General features: G+C 35.9%; 2 protein-coding genes across 2 annotated transcripts; both read left to right on the top strand.

The window, feature by feature from the left end:
* Positions 1-929: 929 nt before the first annotated feature.
* LOC133795595 (probable dolichyl-diphosphooligosaccharide--protein glycosyltransferase subunit 3B) lies at positions 930-2,264 on the top strand. Its single transcript, XM_062233049.1, has one exon. The coding sequence runs from the start codon at positions 1,010-1,012 to the stop codon at positions 2,051-2,053; it is 1,044 nt and encodes a 347-aa protein (XP_062089033.1). The 5' UTR covers positions 930-1,009; the 3' UTR covers positions 2,054-2,264.
* A 2,750-nt stretch (positions 2,265-5,014) lies between these two features.
* On the top strand, positions 5,015-5,958 carry LOC133795592 (nuclear transport factor 2B). Its single transcript, XM_062233046.1, has 2 exons — positions 5,015-5,489; positions 5,616-5,958. The coding sequence occupies exons 1-2, from the start codon at positions 5,181-5,183 to the stop codon at positions 5,688-5,690; spliced, it is 384 nt and encodes a 127-aa protein (XP_062089030.1). The 5' UTR covers positions 5,015-5,180; the 3' UTR covers positions 5,691-5,958.
* The last annotated feature ends 15,841 nt before the right edge of the window (positions 5,959-21,799 follow it).

The following is a 21,799-nucleotide window of genomic DNA, read 5'->3' as shown; positions in this document are numbered from 1 at the left end:
TCCTTAATGGCGTAGTTGTGGTAAGGAGAATGGAATAGCAGTCATGGTTTAGGGGAATTCTTTTTTAAATGAGCATACGAAAGTCATGAAACTTCATAATGAGATGTTGAAGATTGGACTTAAGCCAGATGAAGCAACGTATTAGAGTTCGATATTCGATCGTATTTAAGTAAAAGAGAGGTTAATTTTATAATTTTTTTGCATCAAATATTTAAATGCTTGTTCAATAGCCTGAGAGACCAATAATACTGTTGATATGTAAATGTCATGGATGTTCAAAGATGCAGTATCTCACTTGCTTGATTTGTATGTACTTCATTGTTTTAACGTTGATAAGTATAGTTCTTTAAAAAAAGCTTAAATCAATATGACAATTTGTAGGGTAAACACTCAACTAATAATTATTAATTATTATAATATGAAATTGGCTATAACTTTGGTTCAACAACACCAAAATATGAGAGAATCTATTTAAACTTTTGTTTTTCTTTTTGTCAGATTTCAGTCCAAGTTAAGAGCTGACGACAATAATAAACAGCAATAAAGTTTTAAAATTTTGATATTGTTATAAAATATGTCTAAAACGACATCAGTGTTAAAAACCCACAATATGTCCGAAAAAACGATAGGATTGTGAAAAACGACTTTATGTCTAAAACGACAAAAAATAAAAAAACGACAATATTTTCGTACAACGACAACAAATATAACCAGGTCAGTAATTTTTAAAAAACGACAAGTCAAAAACCGACACTATTTTTTTAAAACGACAATATTTAAAAATGACAACAAATAATGAACCGATAATATAATTACAAAACGACATATTTATTTAAAACGGCAAGAGTCAGAACAAACGACAATAGGTTAAGAAGTCGTCTTTCCGTCTAATCTAACAGAAGTCACGGGTCAACTCCTCCTTGTTCCCTTACCAGTTACGAAGACTAAAAAAAAAGAAAGAACAAAACCCCAGATTTTTACTCCTCAATCGATTTGCCCCAAATCCACAATGACTTCATTTCGAACCCTAACCCTAACCCATTTTTCCCTTTTCGTCGTTCTCTTTTCTTCAGTGACCTACAATGTAGCCTCCGACTCTGGCAGCGATCGAATTTCGGAGCTCCTAGACCTGCAATCCCGATCTAAATCGGGGGTGATCCACCTCGACGATCACTCAGTCTCTCGCTTCCTCACATCCGTCAAAACCCCAAGACCGTACTCGCTCCTCCTCTTCTTCGACGCCACACAGCTCCATGACAAGCAGGAGCTCCACCTCAAGGACCTGCACAAGGAGTTCGCCATTGTCGCCTCCTCCTTCATCACCAACAATCAAGACTCATCTTCCCCTTCCCATGCCAAGATCTTCTTTTGCGACATTGAGTTTAAAGAGGCTCAGAATACCTTCGCAAGCTTTGGCGTCAATGCCCTTCCTCATATCAGGCTCATCGGGCCCAATCACGGCCTCAAAGACTCAGACCAGATGGATCAGGGCGATTTCTCCCGATTGGCCGAATCCATGGCCGAATTCATCGAATCGAGGACTAAGCTTGTTGTGGGTCCGATCCATCGGCCGCCAATGTTTTCCAGGAATCAGATGATTTTCGCCGTTATCGCGTGGCTGATTTGGTTGCCGTTTATTGTGAAAAAGGTTGTCAGTGGGAAGACTCTGCTGCACGACCCAAAGCTTTGGTTGTCCGGCGCTGTTTTTGTTTACTTCTTCAGTGTATCAGGAGCGATGCATAACATAATTCGGAAGATGCCCATGTTCTTGGCGGACCGAAACGACCCAAGCAAGCTGATATTTTTCTATCAGGGCTCCGGGATGCAGCTTGGAGCAGAGGGGTTTGCAGTTGGGTTTCTGTACACCATTGTGGGGGTGTTACTGGCTTTGGTTACCCGCGGTCTTGTTCATGTTCGGAATTCGACGGTGCAGCGTTTGGTTATGCTTGTTGCACTTTTCGTTTCATTTTTGGCGGTAAAGAAGGTAGTCTACTTAGATAACTGGAAGACCGGTTATGGAGTTCACGCTTTCTGGCCCTCGAGTTGGCAGTAAGCTCAGAAATGATGTGATTTCAATTTGGACTACTAAGAAGGTGATAGTTTTGGTTTAGTGAAAAATGGATAAATTGGTATTTACTTTTGATATTTTGATATGGTACTTGCTTATAGAAACTATGTATCTTCATATTTCTTGGAAGAGATTTACTTTTTGGTTAAAACTTGAAAATTGTGTTAAGAATACTTCTTCGGAGTTTGATCTTGAATCCTTTGGTTTTGTGTGTATGATGTTAGCTTTGGTTAGTTTGAAATTGGCCCATACACCATCTCTTAACTTTGTATTTGGCTCTGAATTTAGGTTGCACTTTAAGTTTTTATGTTTTCTTACAAAATATTGAGGTTACCTAGTTGAACCCTTCCTCCTAGTAGCATGCTTCATGCTAAGTAGGATAGAAAAATGTCCTAGTTGCGTACTCTGTTTTTCATTAGTGATAGTTTTTGTAAGGAGAAAAGGAAAATAATGGTAAGAAATAAAAATTAAACATCAATGTGACAATGCTTGAAAATGAGGTTCGTTGGCCTAATTATTAGGTAAAATGTTATGATTACGAAACATATTACAAGTATCGTGTTCGGAATGCATTTCATGGCTCCTTCATAAGATGCTGTGTGTCTAAGTATTAATGTCTGGACTTCCGTACTTTTATGATTTTCATGAGATTGCCGACATTATTTGGAGCTTCTGAGAATACTGCAGCCTACCTTATATTATTTAATTGTCTCCAGGAACGTTATGCTTTTGACAATTTATTATTTAGTTTTCTTGGATCATTTGGAGCTGCTGAGAACATTTTCTTTTTTGTTACAAAATATGTTATAGAGATTTTTTGGATTATAGGACATTGGCAGTAGGATCTTGAATTGGTTAGGACGGCTGAAAAATACTTGGAATTTTATCATATTAATGCATTCAAATTTATTGTTAAAGTATGAAAAGGAATCCTGATATGTAAGCCTTAGCTATCATCTTAAGACAGGAAAAGGCATTTTTGACTATATTACTCTTTTTTTTTTCCGTTAAATATTGATGAGAGTTATGATACAAAATAGCCAAATAGGAAATTGTACCCTATTTGTGTAGGCCTTGGAGCAGTTTCTGTTTGCTAGGTTAACTAAAAAGGCCATGCAAGACCAATATCTTTCACTTGAGTCGTGGGCAGATTTGCCAGTTAAAATTAAAAGCTTTCCATAGTATATCATTTTTTGTATCACTATGGATACCTCCTAACATACAAATTTTTTCAGCTACTTTTTTCTGCCCCAAGGATTGAATGATACTTCATAAATCAGGCCATAGGTTACGTGACAATTAATAGAACATATAGCAAGGTACTTAAAAGATTAGGGAGAGTGACATCCATATCTCTTGAGACAAAAAAATATTGGTCTTTAATTGTTTTATTCTGGTTTATACACAAGCACTTCGATTCAGCACATGTTCTCAAAACCACAGGAGTGTTTCTAGTGTTTAGTGTTTTCTACATGGAAAGTTTGTGGCCATATGGGTATTGAAATACTCTGTTGGTGCTACTCAGGATTTTTATTACAAATGTACTTGCCTGGTTGAGAACTTACTTCGAGTACCAATGTAATTTGTTTGATCTATAATCCTGCACTTGGATAATGATTTTGCGGTATGTTTCAGTGTACCAATGCCATATAATAACTTTTATTCTTTATATTTGTATGAACTCCATGCGCATTTGAGAATGCTAGAATGTCCAAGCTGGACAAAGATGCGTGCATTTTGATGAATGTTTGAAAAATAGTTTTCAGTTTTGTCACGCTTAGAAAATTGGATTGGATTGGATTGGATTGAAATAGAGTGGAAAATTAATCCAACAACTTAAATAAATTTTATGTACCTTGTGTTTTGTCTTGAACCCGGTATTTTTACAAATGATTTTTTGGATTTTGTATTTTGTAAAATAGTTCAAATAGAATCTTAAACTCTATTTTGTTTATCATAGTGTTTTATGGACTAAAATTATAAATAATTTAACAAATTAATAATTTAAAATAAAAACAAAACAAAATTAATAATTCAATTTTTTTTCATTAAAATTGAGAGCTTGAGCTGCTTTACAAAATATTTGGTCTAAAAAGGAAATTTTCAAAACACAGGTTCAATTTCAATAGTAAAAATAAATTACAATTTCGACATCCAACTTATTTTCTTTTAAACTTTTGTTAGTAAATAATCAACTCATTTATTCTTTCATGTATAGTATTCTCATATACTTTCTAATTCAAGCCAATCTCACTTTCAAAAACCAAACTTATAGACCATAAGTTCCATTTCTTTCCCCACAGAATCTGATTTTCCTGCTCAAGTTAAAATAGTGAAATCTAATGCCAGAAATGGTATGTAGTGCTCTTGTTTTAAATTGATATTTCTACGAAGGTGGGGCTTTTATTCTTTCATGGATATATTCTCCACTTTTTAACCTGTTTTATTACCTTAAAAGAAGCTTTGGCTGAAGTTTCCTACGTCTACTCAGTGTAATTGTAAATTTAGACAACCTTTAAACTATATAGCGAATCTTGGTTCTTTGGGACAAAAGAAAAATCTTCAACGATTCTAAACTGAGAAAGCAAGGTAGGTGAATAAATTCAACTACGCAGATTCCAGTTATGGTTTAGTCTTATTTAGGCTAGGCTCTAGTCATATTAGTTTACATGTATCCAAGATCTTAACGGATCTGTAATTACTACGAAAAAAAAGAAGAAGAAGAGAGAACTCCCAAAGTTTCAAGCTTCTGTACCCACGTTCCTTTAAATGGGAAGGCATAAAGTATCCCCTAAGGAAAGAATGATCGTCCATTGTAGAAGGATATATTCCTCACTTTCGGTTCTGTAAAAGATTCACCAACCACACAAACTAAGCGTTTTGGCCACGCCTTATTTAGTGACGATTCCCCCATATTTGTCTTTCCAAATTACACCAGTACCCCTTATTTCAAGTGCAGGCTCCTCTTATCATCGTCAAAACGAACAAGGGGCATGGTAGTCACTTCATGTCGAACAATCGTAAGTAATCTTAGAGCTTTTGGCAATTCCATGTTTCCATAAATTGATGGCCAATATAAACATAGAGAGAGAGAGAGAATATAGTTATTAAGATGGATCAGGAACAAGTTGAAATGGTGGGGAAGCTGTTCGTGGATCGGTACTACCACCTCTTCGACAACGATAGAGCTTCAGTTTCTTCGTTTTATCAGCCTAGCTCCATGCTGAACTTTGAAGGGCAGAAGATACTAGGCGTTGATAACATATCTTGTAAGCTTAGTCAGTTACCGTTTGATAAATGCAGACATGATATCAGCACCATTGATTCGCAGCCGTCGTCCACGTCCGCCGGTAGCATTGTGGTGTTTGTCAGTGGCAGCCTCCAGTTGGTAGGGGAAGAACACTCCTTAAGATTCAACCAGGTTATATATACTTCTACATATATATAGCTTACGTCTCTTGTTGCATGCATGTTAATTTTCAAATATATATTGATTTGGTGGAGAAAATACTCAGTTTTGAAATGGTACTTTTATTAATTGGTGCAGATGTTTCATTTGGTTCCGATTGCGCAAGCAAATTTCTTTGTGCAGAATGATATATTTCGCCTCAATTATGGCTGAGATTTACACTACTCAATTACTGCCCCAAATATTGTTGGCCTAATCGAATAAACATTATACTATACTGAGTTTATTTTTCTCTACATATTTATCAACAAAAGCTTCCTTCTGCTACTGTTGTTCCAACTTCTAAGCTGGTCCTTCGAAGTAATAGTTACGCGCTTGTCATGTGTAAAAATGAGCTAATTTAGTCAACTGTGAGGAATAAATTAATTAAACTGTTGATCTTGAACTTTATAAAAATTTGCTCTGTTTTAATCTTTCTTAACACTTGCATTAAATGACAGAAGAGGAAGAAAAAGGAACATTTCAAAGTTTAGGGACCAATCATAAACTAATATTATATTGAATGATTAATTTTTTCATTATATTTCAGTGAATAATTGTCTATGACTATGAGTAATAGAGTTTGATATTCGTATTTATGTAATTAAAAGAGAAATTTTGTAACTGATTGTAATCACTTATAATATTTTTTATATTGAATATCTACATGATTGTTCAAATGACTTGAGGGACTTAAATATACTGTTAATATGCGAATGCCATGGATCGATGTTCAAAGATGCAACATCTCACTTGCTTGATTTGTATTGTACACAAGGATAGACGGATGTAAATGGGGCAGGTGGGCCAGTCCCACAAGACAGAAGATCCACACCCGTCTTGTCCTACTAAGGATTACCTGCGTACCTGACCCATTTTTCTTTTTTGGACAAAAAAAATTGTGTATATTATTTTCCACTATAAGAACACATAAATTCAATCTATATAAAAAAATAAATAATATAAATTCATTTTAGAATTGAAAGCCCAAACTCCAAAAGTAAATTAGAAACGTGAAAAATTGTTAATAATTGAAAGCACATAAAACACTACCACACTCCACTAAAAGACATATATAACTACAAATAGAGAAGTTATTTCCAATAATGGGATTAAATCAAAATCAAATTCAGATAATAAACCCTGAGCTTTTCAGTGGGAGTAAAAAGGTAAATGCAGAGACTTAAAAGTGAATGAAAAGATAATACAGTATATTCTCTCATTTTCTTTTTTGTTCAGAAACCAAAGACATAAACGCCACTATTTAAAGCAAATTAATAAACTTATTATCTATGACATATTCGAGTTTCATACTCAATTCACCATACCCCAAAAGCAAAACCGAAAAAGACAAGACTTTTGCTTCTTAGGACTGAATTTCTTAACAAAATGAGATGAAACTCAACAAACGAGATTAAGTCAAAACTATACCTAATCATTTTGGTATCAGCAAATGAGATTATGTAAAAACTACCTAATCATTATGTCTAAACTCAACAAGTATCAACCTAAAATGAGATTATGTCTCCATTCACAACTACCTACCACAAACAAATAAAATGGAATTTTTAATCTTTCTTATACTACAAGAAAATTCTTACAAGATGAAACTCATTTTTTCTTTAGCACATTTAGTTATAAATTTCACTGAATACAGAATAAGTTTGTATCAATACACAACCTATAATTCAAGAAACAAAAAACAATAACATTTACACTTTCACACTGCCATATGTCCAAATTTTTAAATTTGTACTACTTCAACTTTGGTTTCTAAAATACCTCACACTACAACTCCCCAATATAGAAATCCTTCTTCTCAGTAAGTCCTAATCCACTCTCCTTAACTTCTGTAACCAAAGTACAACAACAATTAGATTATAGTTTATTTAAAATCTTTGCAATCACCATCCAAACATGTTCTGAAATTAATTTTTTTAGACAAAACTGACACAATAAAATGCATATGACACAAATTTAAATATTAAATTCCATTTTCCATGCTCTAATACAACCATACCTCTGCACGCACTAGTGTTAAACCTCTCGCATACAATTACAAACCATTAATCATCAAGCAATACCTGTCCACTCTCACCACCACAAACACAATTTTAGAAAATTTTCCAACGACAAACACCAGAACTAGGGAAAAACAAGTTTTTTGTAAAAAAAATAATCATCAAACACCTCGTTCCATTATATCACTTTTTTTCGGAAATCACTAAAATATTTCCTCTTTTAATAAGTCAGAACAAAACAATAATTAATAGAAAACAAAACTCATTGCCGGAACCCCACAAATAAATACACGGCTTAGTTCGAGGCGAGTACGCTACACCAAAAAAAAAAAACCCCACTCGAATAACAGTCATTTAAGTGTATTTTCCGAATCTGAAACCTTCTCACCATACCTCCATGCTCTGCTATTCTCATCTTCAGCAGTCCAGACACTCCCAGCGGACGTCACCGAGCAACAAAATTAAAATATAATATGTCCGACATTCAAAATAGAAACCATATCCATATCCATCACCATATGCTACCATTGTGATCGAATAACACCTGGGTTCAAAATTTTATATTACTCAAACTCTTCACTAACAACTCCCCCAATGAAAATGGTACAATTTTTTTTTTTTGTTTGCGTGCGGAAAAAAATGATACAAACTTATTCAATGTTGATACAAACTTCTCGCTCAAAATAGAAGTATCCAACAGCACACGAGTGAGGTGACACTTTATGATTATTAGTTTTATTTCATAATATTTATTAAATTTAAATATGTGAGATTTAGATTATACTAATAGCAAAATAACATTTTACAATAATACCAAAAAAAAACTGTTTGAATTAGATTTACTTTTCTTTTAAAAAGAAAAAACTCATTTTTAAACTAAATTATTCTTCATTGAATTGCATGCCAACCGGTTACAAAACTGGCTCCATCAGGTTAATACATAAAAATCAAAATGTGTGAATATTAAAAAAAAATATTGTCTCGTGCGTTGGATCAAACACCTCTGAGGTAAGGGACTTGATAATATATATTCAAATATTATAAAATATCATTATTATAACGGTTTCTTGATAAAATGATCTATATTTTGAAGTTATTTTATTCTCTAGCCTGATTTTAATAATTTTTAATAAAATAGTCTCCGACACTCTAGACAGCCGGACAAAATTTTTAGACAGCTAGTCGAAATTTAAAACAGATGTCATTTTGCAAAAAATTATCAAAACTAGGCCAGAATGCAAAATAACTTAAAAAATATTATTTTCACCAATTATTCTTATTATAATAAAATTTAATACTAGACTATATATTCATTAATTATATTAGTATAGATTCAAATGTTATAAAATATTATTATTATAATAATATATAATACAAGACTAGATATTTAATAATTATAGTGATATAAATTCAAATATTATAAAATATTGTTATTATAATAATATTTAAGACAAAATTAAATATTTAATAATTATATTAATATAAATTCAAATGTTATAAAAATAATATTATTATAATAATATATATTATATAATAAATACATTATATATAAGTGTCGTGTGTATAAATAGTATGACTGCGTAACTAAATAAAAAATTTGAATATCATTTATCTTCTATCAAGAATAAACTCGTTTCTTTTTCAATTATTGAGGAGTCATTTGAATAATATCATGAATATTGATTTAATTTTTCTTTTAATATGTTTTTGTTATTTTTTATATATAATATTGTTTATTTATTTAAAATGTATATTACAATCATAAAAACTTAATAAAAATAATTAATAAACTCTCTAAATACAATTAAGTAAACGTGTATTGCACGTTGCTTGTACCTAATATATAAAAATAAAAATTTAGTAAAATTGTTCTGAGTTTTCAGATCTTTTTCTAATGGTTTGTCAGATTGTTTTTTATTTTGGGTATGAAAAAAATAGTTAATCAGACTGAGTTTCGATCCGCCCCACAATCATCAAGAGCTGAGCAGGGCGAGACCCCATCTCAACTTGATTAGTTTAGGTAAAAGTTGCCCTATCGAGGTAACCCACCCTAGACCACCTGGTGCTTTTTCCACGAGGCTTTGTAGGGTAAACACTCAATTATTTATTATTATAATATGAATTTGGCAATAACTTTTGTTTAACAACAAATTTTTTATTCACAAAAAAAAAAAAATCAACACCAAAATTTGAGATAATTTATTTAAATTTATTTTTTCCTTTTTTCTTTATGTCAAATCTACAATCCAAGTGAAAAAGCAAACCACAATAATAAAAGAGTTGCTTGTCAAAATCATCTATTTTTTGAAGTTATTTTGCAATTTGATCAATTTTGATAATTTTTTTGCAAAATGACATCCGACACTCGAGTCAGATGGTTGAAAAATTCAGACAGCTAGTCGAAATTTTAGACAGATGTCATTTTGTAAAAAATTATCAAAACTATGTCAAAATACAAAATGATTCCAAAAAATAAGTCATTTTCACAAATTACACATAATAAAAAGCAATAATGTTTTTTTTTGCCAAAAAAAAGCAATAATGTTTTTAAAATGACGATACTGTTAGAATATGTCTATTAAAGGACAAGTTGTAAAAACAATGTCATAAAAAATAAAACAACAATATTTTTTAAAAACGACATTATTCCTGAAAAATGACAAATATTATAAGAAATGACAATTTATAAAAATGTCAACAAGTCAACAAAATGACAACATTTTTTAAACAACAAGTGGTCAAGTAAACAACAATATTTTGAAAAATGAGAATATATATAAAACATCATTATTTAAAACGACAATTATACTTTAAGAGTCAAAATAAACGACAATAAGTTTAGAAGTATGCCTCCACCATCTAATCTAATGACATATTTACTTAAGGTGAATAGGAGTGTTTACTAAAATAAGGAATTGAAGTACTTTGTGGAATAAGAGAGGAAAATAATGAGAATGTTTTTCTCTTAATTATCTAAGGAATGTCATTAACGTTAATGGATTCAATTTTTGTTATTTTATTTTTTATAAATAAAAATTTAAAAGATAATTTTGTCATTTAAAAATATATTTTACAAAATAACATCTTTTTATTTTAAAAAGGTAATATAGTCAATTTAAGCATTCCGATTACGTTTTTCCATGATGTAAACAACATAATACAAATAATGATTCCAATTCTTTCATATTTTATTCTCATTCATTTCTCCATTGACTTATTTCGATTTTGATTGCACTTTAGTAAACATGCAATAATATAACTCAATGGTCAACTCCTCCTTGTTCCCTTACCAATTACGGAAACCCTCAATTGATTTGCCCCAAATCCACAATGACTTTGTTTCTGACCCTAACGCATTTCTTCATTTTCATTGTTCTCTTTTCTTCAGTGATCTACAATATAGTTTCTGACTGTGGCAGAGGGTTTTGCAATTGTACTTTAAGATTCAAAATAAACAACAATAAGTTTAGAAGTATCCCTTCACCATCTAATCTAATGACATATTTACTTAAGGTGAATGAGAATCATTTGTGGTAATGATTCTTATACACATGTTTACTAAAATAAGGAATTGAAGAACTTTGTGGAATAAGAGGGGAAAATTGTAATGCCCCAAATTTCCTAATAAGGTTTAGGACCTTGATTAGGAGGCCGGGAGGGCCATAATTGCTTTATTATGCTATTTAATGATATTATGCATGTTTAGGTGTATTAAATATGCATGTGAACCCATTTGTGATTAATTGGGTGATTTTCATATTTTGGCCATTTCGGGCATTTTTAGCATATATGAGAAATGGGCGTGGTGCTTTGTTATTATTTGGTTAAGTCAGGGTTACCCAGCACAAGACGATCCTAGGAGGTAAGCTAGTGGGAAAGTCACAACGGGATTTAAGCTTGACTTGGAGTAAGTCAATGGGGTATTTATAGCATTACCGGGTTATTGGGTAATGGGAATTAACATTTGGTGATAAATCGGGAGTTAGTAAGACCAGGGGGAAATTCTGGAAGTTTTGACTATAATGTCCCCGGGGGTGTTTTCGGGACCTCGAGCATTAGGTTTTATTGGAAACTACTTAAGCTTGAAGTAACCTTTTAAGAAAATAAAAAGAACGATCTGTACGTTCTCTCTCCCTAAAGTTCCCTTTTCGTTCCCAATCGCATTTTCGAAGGTATCTTGAGTTCTAGGACTCGGAATCAAGCGAGGATCGAGGCATAGAAATCCTAAGGAGAATTAGAAGCTCATTAGCCGGAGGATTTAGTTGGAAACAACTCAATCGGAGGTAATTCAAGTTTAAGTTTTAAGATTTTAAAAGTTTTTAAGCTTGAATTGAGCTTTGTGAATCGTTGAGCTTTTAGGTTGTTTGAACCTCGGGTTTTGGTGGTTTTGGACCATTGGGGAGTTTGGGAACTTTGATTTAATGATTTGGGAATGTTTAGACATGTTTTTGGGAGGTTTTAAAAGGTTAAAACGAAGGAAAAATGGCTGCCCCGAAGTTGGGCCGCGGCCCTTGCTCGAAGAAGCAGGTGTCAGAATTTGGCCTTGCTGGGCGCCGCGGCCCTTGCCTCAGAGAACCCTGGGGGCCGCGGCCCAAGGTGCTAGGGCCGCAGCCCTTGCCCTGTTTTCACCCCGTTTGCTCGTTTTGACCCCGGAAACATGGTTTTGGGCCTCGGGATCATTCCTACTACCCGGATTAGTGAGGATTGATGTCTTGGAGGCTAAGTGTTAGTTCAAGGGTTGGTTTTAGAACTTGAACTCATTGGATCATCATTTGTGGTTGTGACTAGGTTAACACTAAAGGCTTGGATCAGGATCACGCTTGTGGCTCATTTGTTGGTAACCTGTGCTTGGACCTAAGGTAAGAAAACTGCACCCCATATGTGACATGCATGGTTATGTTTGATGCATGTTGGATGTTTAAATGTAAACATTGATAGCATAATGAATGCTTGGCAATCTTGCCCATTTGCATATGATTATTATTGAGGCATGCTGGTTGGTTAAATGTGATGCATGTGATGCATGAGAAACATGTGATTAGGGCATGCCATGAATGATGAATATGAGATTGGTCAGAGCTTGAGTCTCTGTGTTTGTGCATGATTATAATTATGCTAGCAACTGTTTAGTAAGCATGCTGAGTGTCCTATTCTTGGATAATTGGCATATGATACATATTGATAGCATTGCTTACTTGTGCATGGCACTGACTTATTAGTCAGGTTTGGCAAAGGTGCTAGTATCAACTGTGAAGCTGTGACTTATTAGTCAGGTTCGGCAGTGGTACTGGGCACTGGCCACATTGTGCTGTCTCACTAGTCATGACAACCCTAGTGAGTAGCGCAAGCTATGTCGATTGGACCTAATCGACCCTCTGCATTGAATGACTCCAAGAGCATTAATGCAGGACCGACCTCAAGTTCGATGAATATAAACAAGCATTTATCTAGCCAAAGGCTAGTCATGTAGAGCCATTGCAGGAAATGGGCACTGGGCCCCTAGTGACCTGTTTTTCAGTCACTCAGTATGGTTTACCAGGACCTCAAAGTGATATTCACTCATCTGATCAGAGCTATGGGCTCTGCATGATCATTTTGATCATCATATGCATGGCTTGGGCACTGAGGCTCCAGTGACTTGCTTGTTGGTCACTCAGTATGGTTTACCAGGACCTGTTGAAGGTTAGAGGCTTACCCAACAGCCAGCCTTCCATTTGAATTAGTGATGTGCTTGTCAGTCACTCAGTATGGTTTACCAGAACTTATCGAAGGCTAGAGGCTTACCCAACAGCCACCCTTCCACTTGAGTTAGTGATTCTCTTGTCGGTCACTCAGCATGGTTTATCAGAACCTCTAGTGTTACGACACTCATCTGATTAGGATTGACTTGATAGTCCTCCAATCAGAAGGCCAGGTTTTCTTATCCTGGATACCCCAGCATCTATTTGAATACATTTGCATGCTGAATAGAGCTATGAATGCTAGGCATGCCAGATATGATTTGAAATCATGATATGACTGCTTATGAGCATATGAGTTTTCTTGCTGGGCTTCGGCTCACGGGTGCTTTGTGGTGCAGGTAAAGGCAAAAGAAAGCTGGACCATCCTTGAGTTGGAGAGCTTAGGTGATGACGTGTACATATGCAGCTGCTCGACCAACACTTGGGCGAGGTTTGAAAGTGGAACTAGGGCTGAACCCTGTTTTGCCGCCTAGATCGGCTTGATGTAAATAATCTATTGTAATAAACTCTGAAATTATATTTTTGGGATCCCAAAGTATACAGTAAACGTTCTAGTGAGACGTTATACCTTAACCAAAGTTTTTAACCTCTAAACCGCTAATCACACTTAGTTACACGTTTATGGCCAAATGAATCGATTAGCGAGTTTAGCACTGTTTTCAATGTGCACTGTAGCGATCCCTGGAGTTGGGGTGTTACAATTTTGGTATCAGAGCAATGCCATGGTTTATGTGTTCCTGAAGACAAGCTGGGCATGTACACTCATCACTGAAGATAGCTTCACTCAAGGAATGGTAACTATTTTTGTAGTTATGTGCTTAGCTGCTTAAATAGATTGTGAATGCCTTACCTGCACATTGCATTAGGGAGCATGAGATTCTGATAGAGCTTGGCTCTTGACTATTTGACTATATGCTCCATGAATATGTTTATGAACATGATCATTTGATTACCTGCTCCATGATTACATAATTGTGATAAATGCATGCTTGAGTTGAGGCATGGTGTGGATGTTGGAAGAGCAGGGATTTGACTGTTGTAAGAATGCCATGGGAATGTTTATAGCACCACATCGATTTATGAATATGGTGTGGTAAGATTGATTCCGTGGGGGGAAAACTCATGATATGCTCATTGTGGCTAATGGGTCAAGTTATTGACTGCAGAACAGGTTTATAGCCAAGGCGGATATGAGGCCTGGTGGTGGTTATTCAGAGGCTGGGAGTTTCAGCCAGGGGTTGAGTTCCTCATCTACCCCTCAGAGTTTTCAACAGATAGTCACAGATTTGCAATCAAGATTGCAGAGGCATGAGGAAGAGATTAGGTGTCTGAGGCAACAGCAGAATCTGTTGAGAAGCACCTCTTCCTATGTTGTGTCAGGAATGGCACCAGGTTTGGCTCAGCCTAGGGTTGAGAGCAGATGGGAATTTCTTTGTGGAAGATTCCAAGAATATTACCCTCCAGTCTTTGAGGGAGGCCTAGATCCATTTAGAGCTGAGCAATGGATGGGCATGATCAGTTCCATTCTTGATAGTATGGGGCTGGTAGGTCACGATAGGGTGATCTGTGCGACATATGTATTGCGGGATGATGCTCAGACATGGTGGGAAGTGATATCCCAGACACGAGACACAGCTGTGATGGATTGGAAAGAGTTTAGGCAGCTGTTTAATGAAAAGTATTACTGTAATGTGGCTAAGGCTGCCAAGATGAATGAGTTTCTGAATCTCGTTCAGGGAAAGGCATCAGTATCTGAGTATGTTAATAAATTTAATGGGTTGACCAAGTTTGCTCTAGACGTGGTACCCACAGATATGGCTCGGAAGGAAAGGTTTGTTCAAGGATTGAATCCTGGAATAGCTCAGGGCATCAGAGTTGCCCCAGTGCATGAAGTCTCTACCTATGCTCAGGTGGTAGAGAAGGCTCTTGCTGTTGAGAGCATCAGAAATGAGGAAAGGAGTGCCACGAGGCATGGAGCTCAGATAGTGGTTTCTCCATCTATTGGAGCAAGCAACAAGAAAAGTTGGAAGCCTTACCTAGAGTGCGCTCGGTGCAAGAGGCATCATCTGGGGGAATGCCGAGCAAGGTCATGTTTTGCTTGTGGCATGGTTGGGCATCTTAAGAAGGATTTCCCAAGGCTAAGGGAGCTTGAGTAAAAGGGGATAGACAGCTGGACTCCAGCTCAAGTGTTTATTCCAGAGCAGTCAGAGACTGGGACTGGGACTAGCTCCTCAGGAGTGGCAGGTCAGTTTCCTTGTTTTGATTTCTGAGTTATGCTGATTGGCTTTGGTGCCATGCTGTTCCTTTGTTTGTTGCATATAGAGAGGCATAAAATTGATATGATGATCACATGGTTGTGTTGTGATGGGAACATAGTATGGAATTGACAACTTAAAAGGTAAGTTGGGTTATAGAAGGACCTCTCAGTGGTTGAGTAAAGCTGGTTATGACTGGTTTGGGTATGATCTGAGAATAGAAAGCCTTGAGGCAGTTGGTGCTATGCATAGCTTTGGTATGCTGATGATATCTGTGTGGAAAGCTAGAGTTTTATGGCAGAAAGATGCATAGAACTCTTAGCTAGTGTGGTGTATACCACTTAGACTGTGTCAGTGGGATCAGGACAGGCTGGACTAGTCTGTGAGTTCCTGAATGTGTTTTCAGGGGATTTGTCAGGGTTTCTGTTATATGAAGAGATATAATGGTGGTTTGATTAGTACCAGGGATAGAGTTGAATTGAGAGCATTGTACTGAATGGCTTAGTAGAGTTTTAAGAACTCGAGGCTTAGATACTGAGTGAGAAGGAATTCTCAAGAGTTAATCTTTGATCTGGTTAGTACCAGTTAGGGATCAAGGGGAAAAGAATATGCAAAAGGCTGTGTTTATAATAGATAAAGAGCACTAGGAGGTGCTGGATTGTATTTTGAGAATTTGTTAACGCTAAGTGTTTATGGATCAGATGAACAGAGCGTTCAGGGGATTATTTGAGTGGAACTCGCAATCGTCTGGGACGATGATATTGTGATGTATTCTTTGTGGAACTTGCTAAGGTCAAGGGACGCCTTAGAAGGCATGAGTGTCCTTGGATGGGCATGGCATTATATATGATTTGTGGAAAGGGTTCTGAGTTTCTTTTTACGGATCAGAATCAATTGATAGGTTGTTATGACACCCCAGTGATACAGAGAAAAGAAATTTATTTATGCAACATGTTGGTTAAAGGATCTGACCAGAGCTAGTGTAGAGTGTCTGGTGGGCCAGGTGACCAGTTTTGTGCTTGAGAATTTTATCTCAGAGGAACTAAAAGGAAAGATGACTAAGTGACTCTCGGATAAGAAAGTTGAATGGAAGTCTTAGCTGGGTTAGCTAAGAGTGTTACAGTGTCTTGTAATATAAGGATCAGACTTGGGGTCTGATGGACGCTGGGATTTTATGGGAGATTCTGGATGAATCTCATGTTATTTTCTGTTTCTCTTCGTTCAGGCATCATTTCAGTGTACCAGAGTATGAAAGTTTTACGATGATGGCCTGAGATGAAGAGGGGCATAATGGAATGTGTGGTTGAGTTCTTAACCTGTTAACAGGTTCAGACAGGGTATCAGGGATCAGTAAGGTTATTGTGGCCTTTGAGTATCGTATAATAGAAATAAGAAAGCATCGCGATGGGGCTACCTAGGAAGGTGGGTCAGCAGGACTGAATTTTGCGAGAGAGATAGTGTGCCTTCTTGAGAATTAAAGGCTTATCTTATTAGATGAAGACTTTATTGTTACTTCCAGGTTATGGAAGAGTGAGGGAAGGCGATGAATATATAGATGGAACTCAGTACGGTTCATTGTTCTCAGACTGATGATAATCAGAGGGAGAATTGTCCAGAGTTGAAAAGGTACCTTATGAGATAAGGTATGGTGGAACGTGTTCGTCGCCCTTTCATTGGAGTGAGATGGGTGAGATGTAATATCTGGATCATGTGATGGTTCAGGGGACCATAGAGGTTATTAGAGATTGGAGCGTGGATGCTCACTTCTCAAACTGAATGAAAAAGTGTTACTGAATTGAAAGCAGGAACATGGAATTCCAAGTAGGGAGTTGTGTCTTCCTAAAGAATCACCATGGCAAGGGGTGATGAGTAAAGGCAAGTTGAGCCTAGATTAGTATGACAGTTTGAGTCCTGGATAGGACTAGTCAGATTATCTTTTGCTGGACCATAGTTTTGGTTCTGATGGTTGTACATTGTGTTATGCATTTCCATGCAGTGGACATGGGTTGAAAGAACTCATAAGTTGAGGTATGAGGTTCTGGGGAACAAAGTGTACCTTGATTGAAGGTATGTTGCAGAAACAGTGAGGTCAAGAGAATGACCTGGGAAACTGGAATCAGTTATGCGGAATTCATAGTCCGGGCTATTCAGATAAATATCGAGGACGAAATTTCTGTAAGGAGGGGATAGTTGTAATGCCCCAAATTTCCTAATAAGGTTTAGGACCTTTGTTGGTCCCAAAAGAGGGTGTTTTAATAATTAAACTCGCAAGTGCACGAATCGTTTCGGAATATAATGTTCATGTAAGTACGAGGTCGAACCCATGGGAGTTGACTAACATCAAAAGAAACTATTTCAAACAAAGCAATAATATTCTAACCTAGTTCCAAATATTTGATGAGATTTTGTTTTAGAAAAAAAAATAAAAGACAAGTAATAAAAAGATTAATGATTAAATAGAAAAATGGTTTTCAAATGAGATAAGTAAAATAAGATTATTAAGATGTTAGAATCCACAAAATGCAAGTTCAATAGTATTTATAAGTATATTGATTCCCAAGTTTAGATATAGTTGAAATAAATCACACTATACTTTTTTTCAAAATATATTTTCTTATTCAAGCACAAGTTACCCTTTCAAAAAGGTAGGATTTTTCTTCACTTATATAAGATATAATTTCTAAGCATTAGTTGTGTTACAACCTAATGAAACTACAAAAAATCAAAGAGATTATGTTTAGGAAAAATATGATACTTATGCTCTAAGAATTAGATGTGAACAATTTAATGAAAAACATTTAATCAAAGAATATCATATTTTTTTGCATAATGAAGAACTAAGTGTAATATGCTTTAACACTCAATAATAGATGAAAAATGCATATCATTGATAGAAAAATCCATAAACAATGTTACACAAATGGGAAATCAACATACAATAAAAAATACTATCTAGTTACATTTTGCTTCATCATCATCTTAATAACCTTTGAAAAAGATTAGAAGCTCATAACTAGATAAAAATTACAAAATAACATACTTGACATGCTCTTCAAAAGATGAAAATGGTAGAGAGAAACTAGTGAAAAGAAGAGAGAAAAATATGTGTAGAAGATGTTGAAAAGATGAAGAAGAAGAGCTCCCCCAAATGGTCTTACAATACTCTATTTATAGGCAAAATATGGAGATTACATTAATCAAATTAAAATAAATAAATTGATTAATTTAATTGTCTTGGGAAGTGGTAGGATAAATAGAGTAAGTGTAAGAGTATTGGAAAGAAAAAATGTTTGGTTGGGTAAAATGTTAGTGAAAAGCTAGGGTAAAAAAATGTATTAGGAATGTTTATTTAGGTAAGAAAAATAGGGAAGAGTGAATTGATATTTGAGTGAAAAATATTGGGAATAAAAAATATGATTTTTGGCATTTTGGTGGCTATTTGGCAGCTAATTTAGGCATGGGATGGTGTTGGGCCTTGAGAGGTAAATTGGGCTTGTTGTGGTGTGCCAGGCGTGAAGACTATATGCTGAAGGCTGGGCATATGTGTATATGTGATATGTGCATATGCATATGTGTATGTGTATGTTGACCTGCTGGTCACGTGGAGTTGTTGTGGTGATATATGCTGAAGAAAAGTGGCATTTGACTACTAAAGCTGGGACGAATTGGAGGCATTGGAGATGCATTATTCAGCTAGGAGATTGGGCCTGGGCCCAAATTGCTGAAGTGATTTGCTTGAAGTAGGTGATCACGTGGAGAGGCTTGGGCACTGAAGGCAGGAGGTGGTTTCGGCGTGGCACTTCAGGAGTCTTCAGCTGGGCCGAAATGGTGGGCTCTAGTGGGCTGGCTGGGCAGGAGGAGCACTTGAAGGCCACGGCTGGGGAAGGAAAACAGGCGTGGGCCTGGGCTTCAGCTGAGTTGGTATTGACAAATGCCACTTCCTTGCTTTTTCTTTACAAAAATGCCAATTTTTTCACCATTCTTCTTGCTTTTCAAGTACCTAAAAATAACATTATTCCCTACAAAATAATTATAAACTAAATTAGAATTAAATATTTTCACTAATAAAATATACAATATAACTTCTATGAAAATATTAATTAAAATTTAATTTACAAAACATTTAAGCTCAAAATTACATCTTTTTACTCCTAACTTAACAATATTAATTTTAAATAATTTAAACTATAACATTTTACAATAATATAACTATAAAAATACACAAAAATCTATCAAATATAACTATAAAATAAACCTAATAAATTCAAAATTACTTAAAAAACTTAATAATTTAATTAAAAACTTAAGAACTAAATCATTTTTAGATTAAAAAGTGTGGTAAAATAACTCTAATTTCTAGAGTTATCAACCTTGATTAGGAGGCCGGGAGGGCCATAATTGCTTTATTATGCTATTTAATGATATTATGCATGTTTAGGTGTATTAAATATGCATGTGAACCCATTTGTGATTAATTGGGTGATTTTCATATTTTGGCCATTTCGGGCATTTTTAGCATATATGTGAAATGGGCGTGGTGCTTTGTTATTATCTGGTTAAGTCAGGGTTACCCAGCACAAGACGATCCTAGGAGGTAAGCTAGTGGGAAAGTCACAACGGGATTTAAGCTTGACTTGGAGTAAGTCAATGGGGTATTTATAGCATTACCGGGTTATTGGGTAATGGGAATTAACATTTGGTGATAAATCGGGAGTTAGTAAGACCAGGGGGAAATTCTGGAAGTTTTGACTATAATGTCCCCGGGGGTGTTTTCGGGACCTCGAGCATTAGGTTTTATTGGAAACTACTTAAGCTTGAAGTAACCTTTTAAGAAAATAAAAAGAACGATCTGTACGTTCTCTCTCCCTAAAGTTCCCTTTTCGTTCCCGATCGCATTTTCGAAGGTATCTTAAGTTCTAGGACTCGGAATCAAGCGAGGATCGAGGCATAGCAATCCTAAGGAGAATTAGAAGCTCATTAGCCGGAGGATTTAGTTGGAAACAACTCAATCGGAGGTAATTCAAGTTAATTTTTAAGTTTTTAAAAGTTTTTAAGCTTGAATTGAGCTTTGTGAATCGTTGAGCTTTTAGGTTGTTTGAACCTCGGGTTTTGGTGGTTTTGGACCATTGGGGAGTTTGAGAACTTTGATTTAATGATTTGGGAATGTTTAGACATGTTTTTGGGAGGTTTTAAAAGGTTAAAACGAAGGAAAAATGGCTGCCCCGAAGTTGGGCCGCGGCCCTTGCTCGAAGAAGCAGGTGTCAGAATTTGGCCTTGCTGGGCGCCGCGGCCCTTGCCTCAGAGAACCCTGGGGGCCGCGGCCCAAGGTGCTAGGGCCGCAGCCCTTGCCCTGTTTTCACCCCGTTTGCTCGTTTTGACCCCGGAAACATGGTTTTGGGCCTCGGGATCATTCCTACTACCCGGATTAGTGAGGATTGATGTCTTGGAGGCTAAGTGTTAGTTCAAGGGTTGGTTTTAGAACTTGAACTCATTGGATCATCATTTGTGGTTGTGACTAGGTTAACACTAAAGGCTTGGATCAGGATCGCGCTTGTGGCTCATTTGTTGGTAACCTGTGCTTGGACCTAAGGTAAGAAAACTGCACCCCATATGTGACATGCATGGTTATTTTTGATGCATGTTGGATGTTTAAATGTAAACATGGATAGCATAATGAATGTTTGGCAATCTTGCCCATTTGCATATGATTATTATTGAGGCATGCTGGTTGGTTAAATGTGATGCATGTGATGCATGAGAAACATGTGATTAGGGCATGCCATGAATGATGAATATGAGATTGGTCAGAGCTTGAGTCTCTGTGTTTGTGCATGATTATAATTATGCTAGCAACTGTTTAGTAAGCATGCTGAGTGCCCTATTCTTGGATAATTGGCATATGATACATATTGATAGCATTGCTTACTTGTGCATGGCACTGACTTATTAGTCAGGTTTGGCAAAGGTGCTAGTATCAACTGTGAAGCTGTGACTTATTAGTCAGGTTCGGCAGTGGTACTGGGCACTGGCCACATTGTGCTGTCTCACTAGTCATGACAACCCTAGTGAGTAGCGCAAGCTATGTCGATTGGACCTAATCGACCCTCTGCATTGAATGACTCCAAGAGCATTAATGCAGGACCGACCTCAAGTTCGATGAATATAAACAAGCATTTATCTAGCCAAAGGCTAGTCATGTAGAGCCATTGCAGGAAATGGGCACTGGGCCCCTAGTGACCTGTTTGTCAGTCACTCAGTATGGTTTA

This window comes from Humulus lupulus, chromosome 8, assembly GCF_963169125.1.
Source record: "Humulus lupulus chromosome 8, drHumLupu1.1, whole genome shotgun sequence".
NCBI classification, from domain to species: domain Eukaryota; kingdom Viridiplantae; phylum Streptophyta; class Magnoliopsida; order Rosales; family Cannabaceae; genus Humulus; species Humulus lupulus.
This window is presented reverse-complemented; position numbering and strand designations above follow the sequence as displayed.

Coding starts and splice junctions, on each gene's coding strand:
- LOC133795595 (XM_062233049.1), top strand. CDS start 1,010: ATGACTTCATTTCGAACCCTAACCCTAACCCATTTTTCCCTTTTCGTC.
- LOC133795592 (XM_062233046.1), top strand. CDS start 5,181: ATGGATCAGGAACAAGTTGAAATGGTGGGGAAGCTGTTCGTGGATCGG. Junction 5,490..5,615: donor ACTCCTTAAGATTCAACCAG/GTTATATATACT, acceptor TAATTGGTGCAG/ATGTTTCATTTGGTTCCGAT.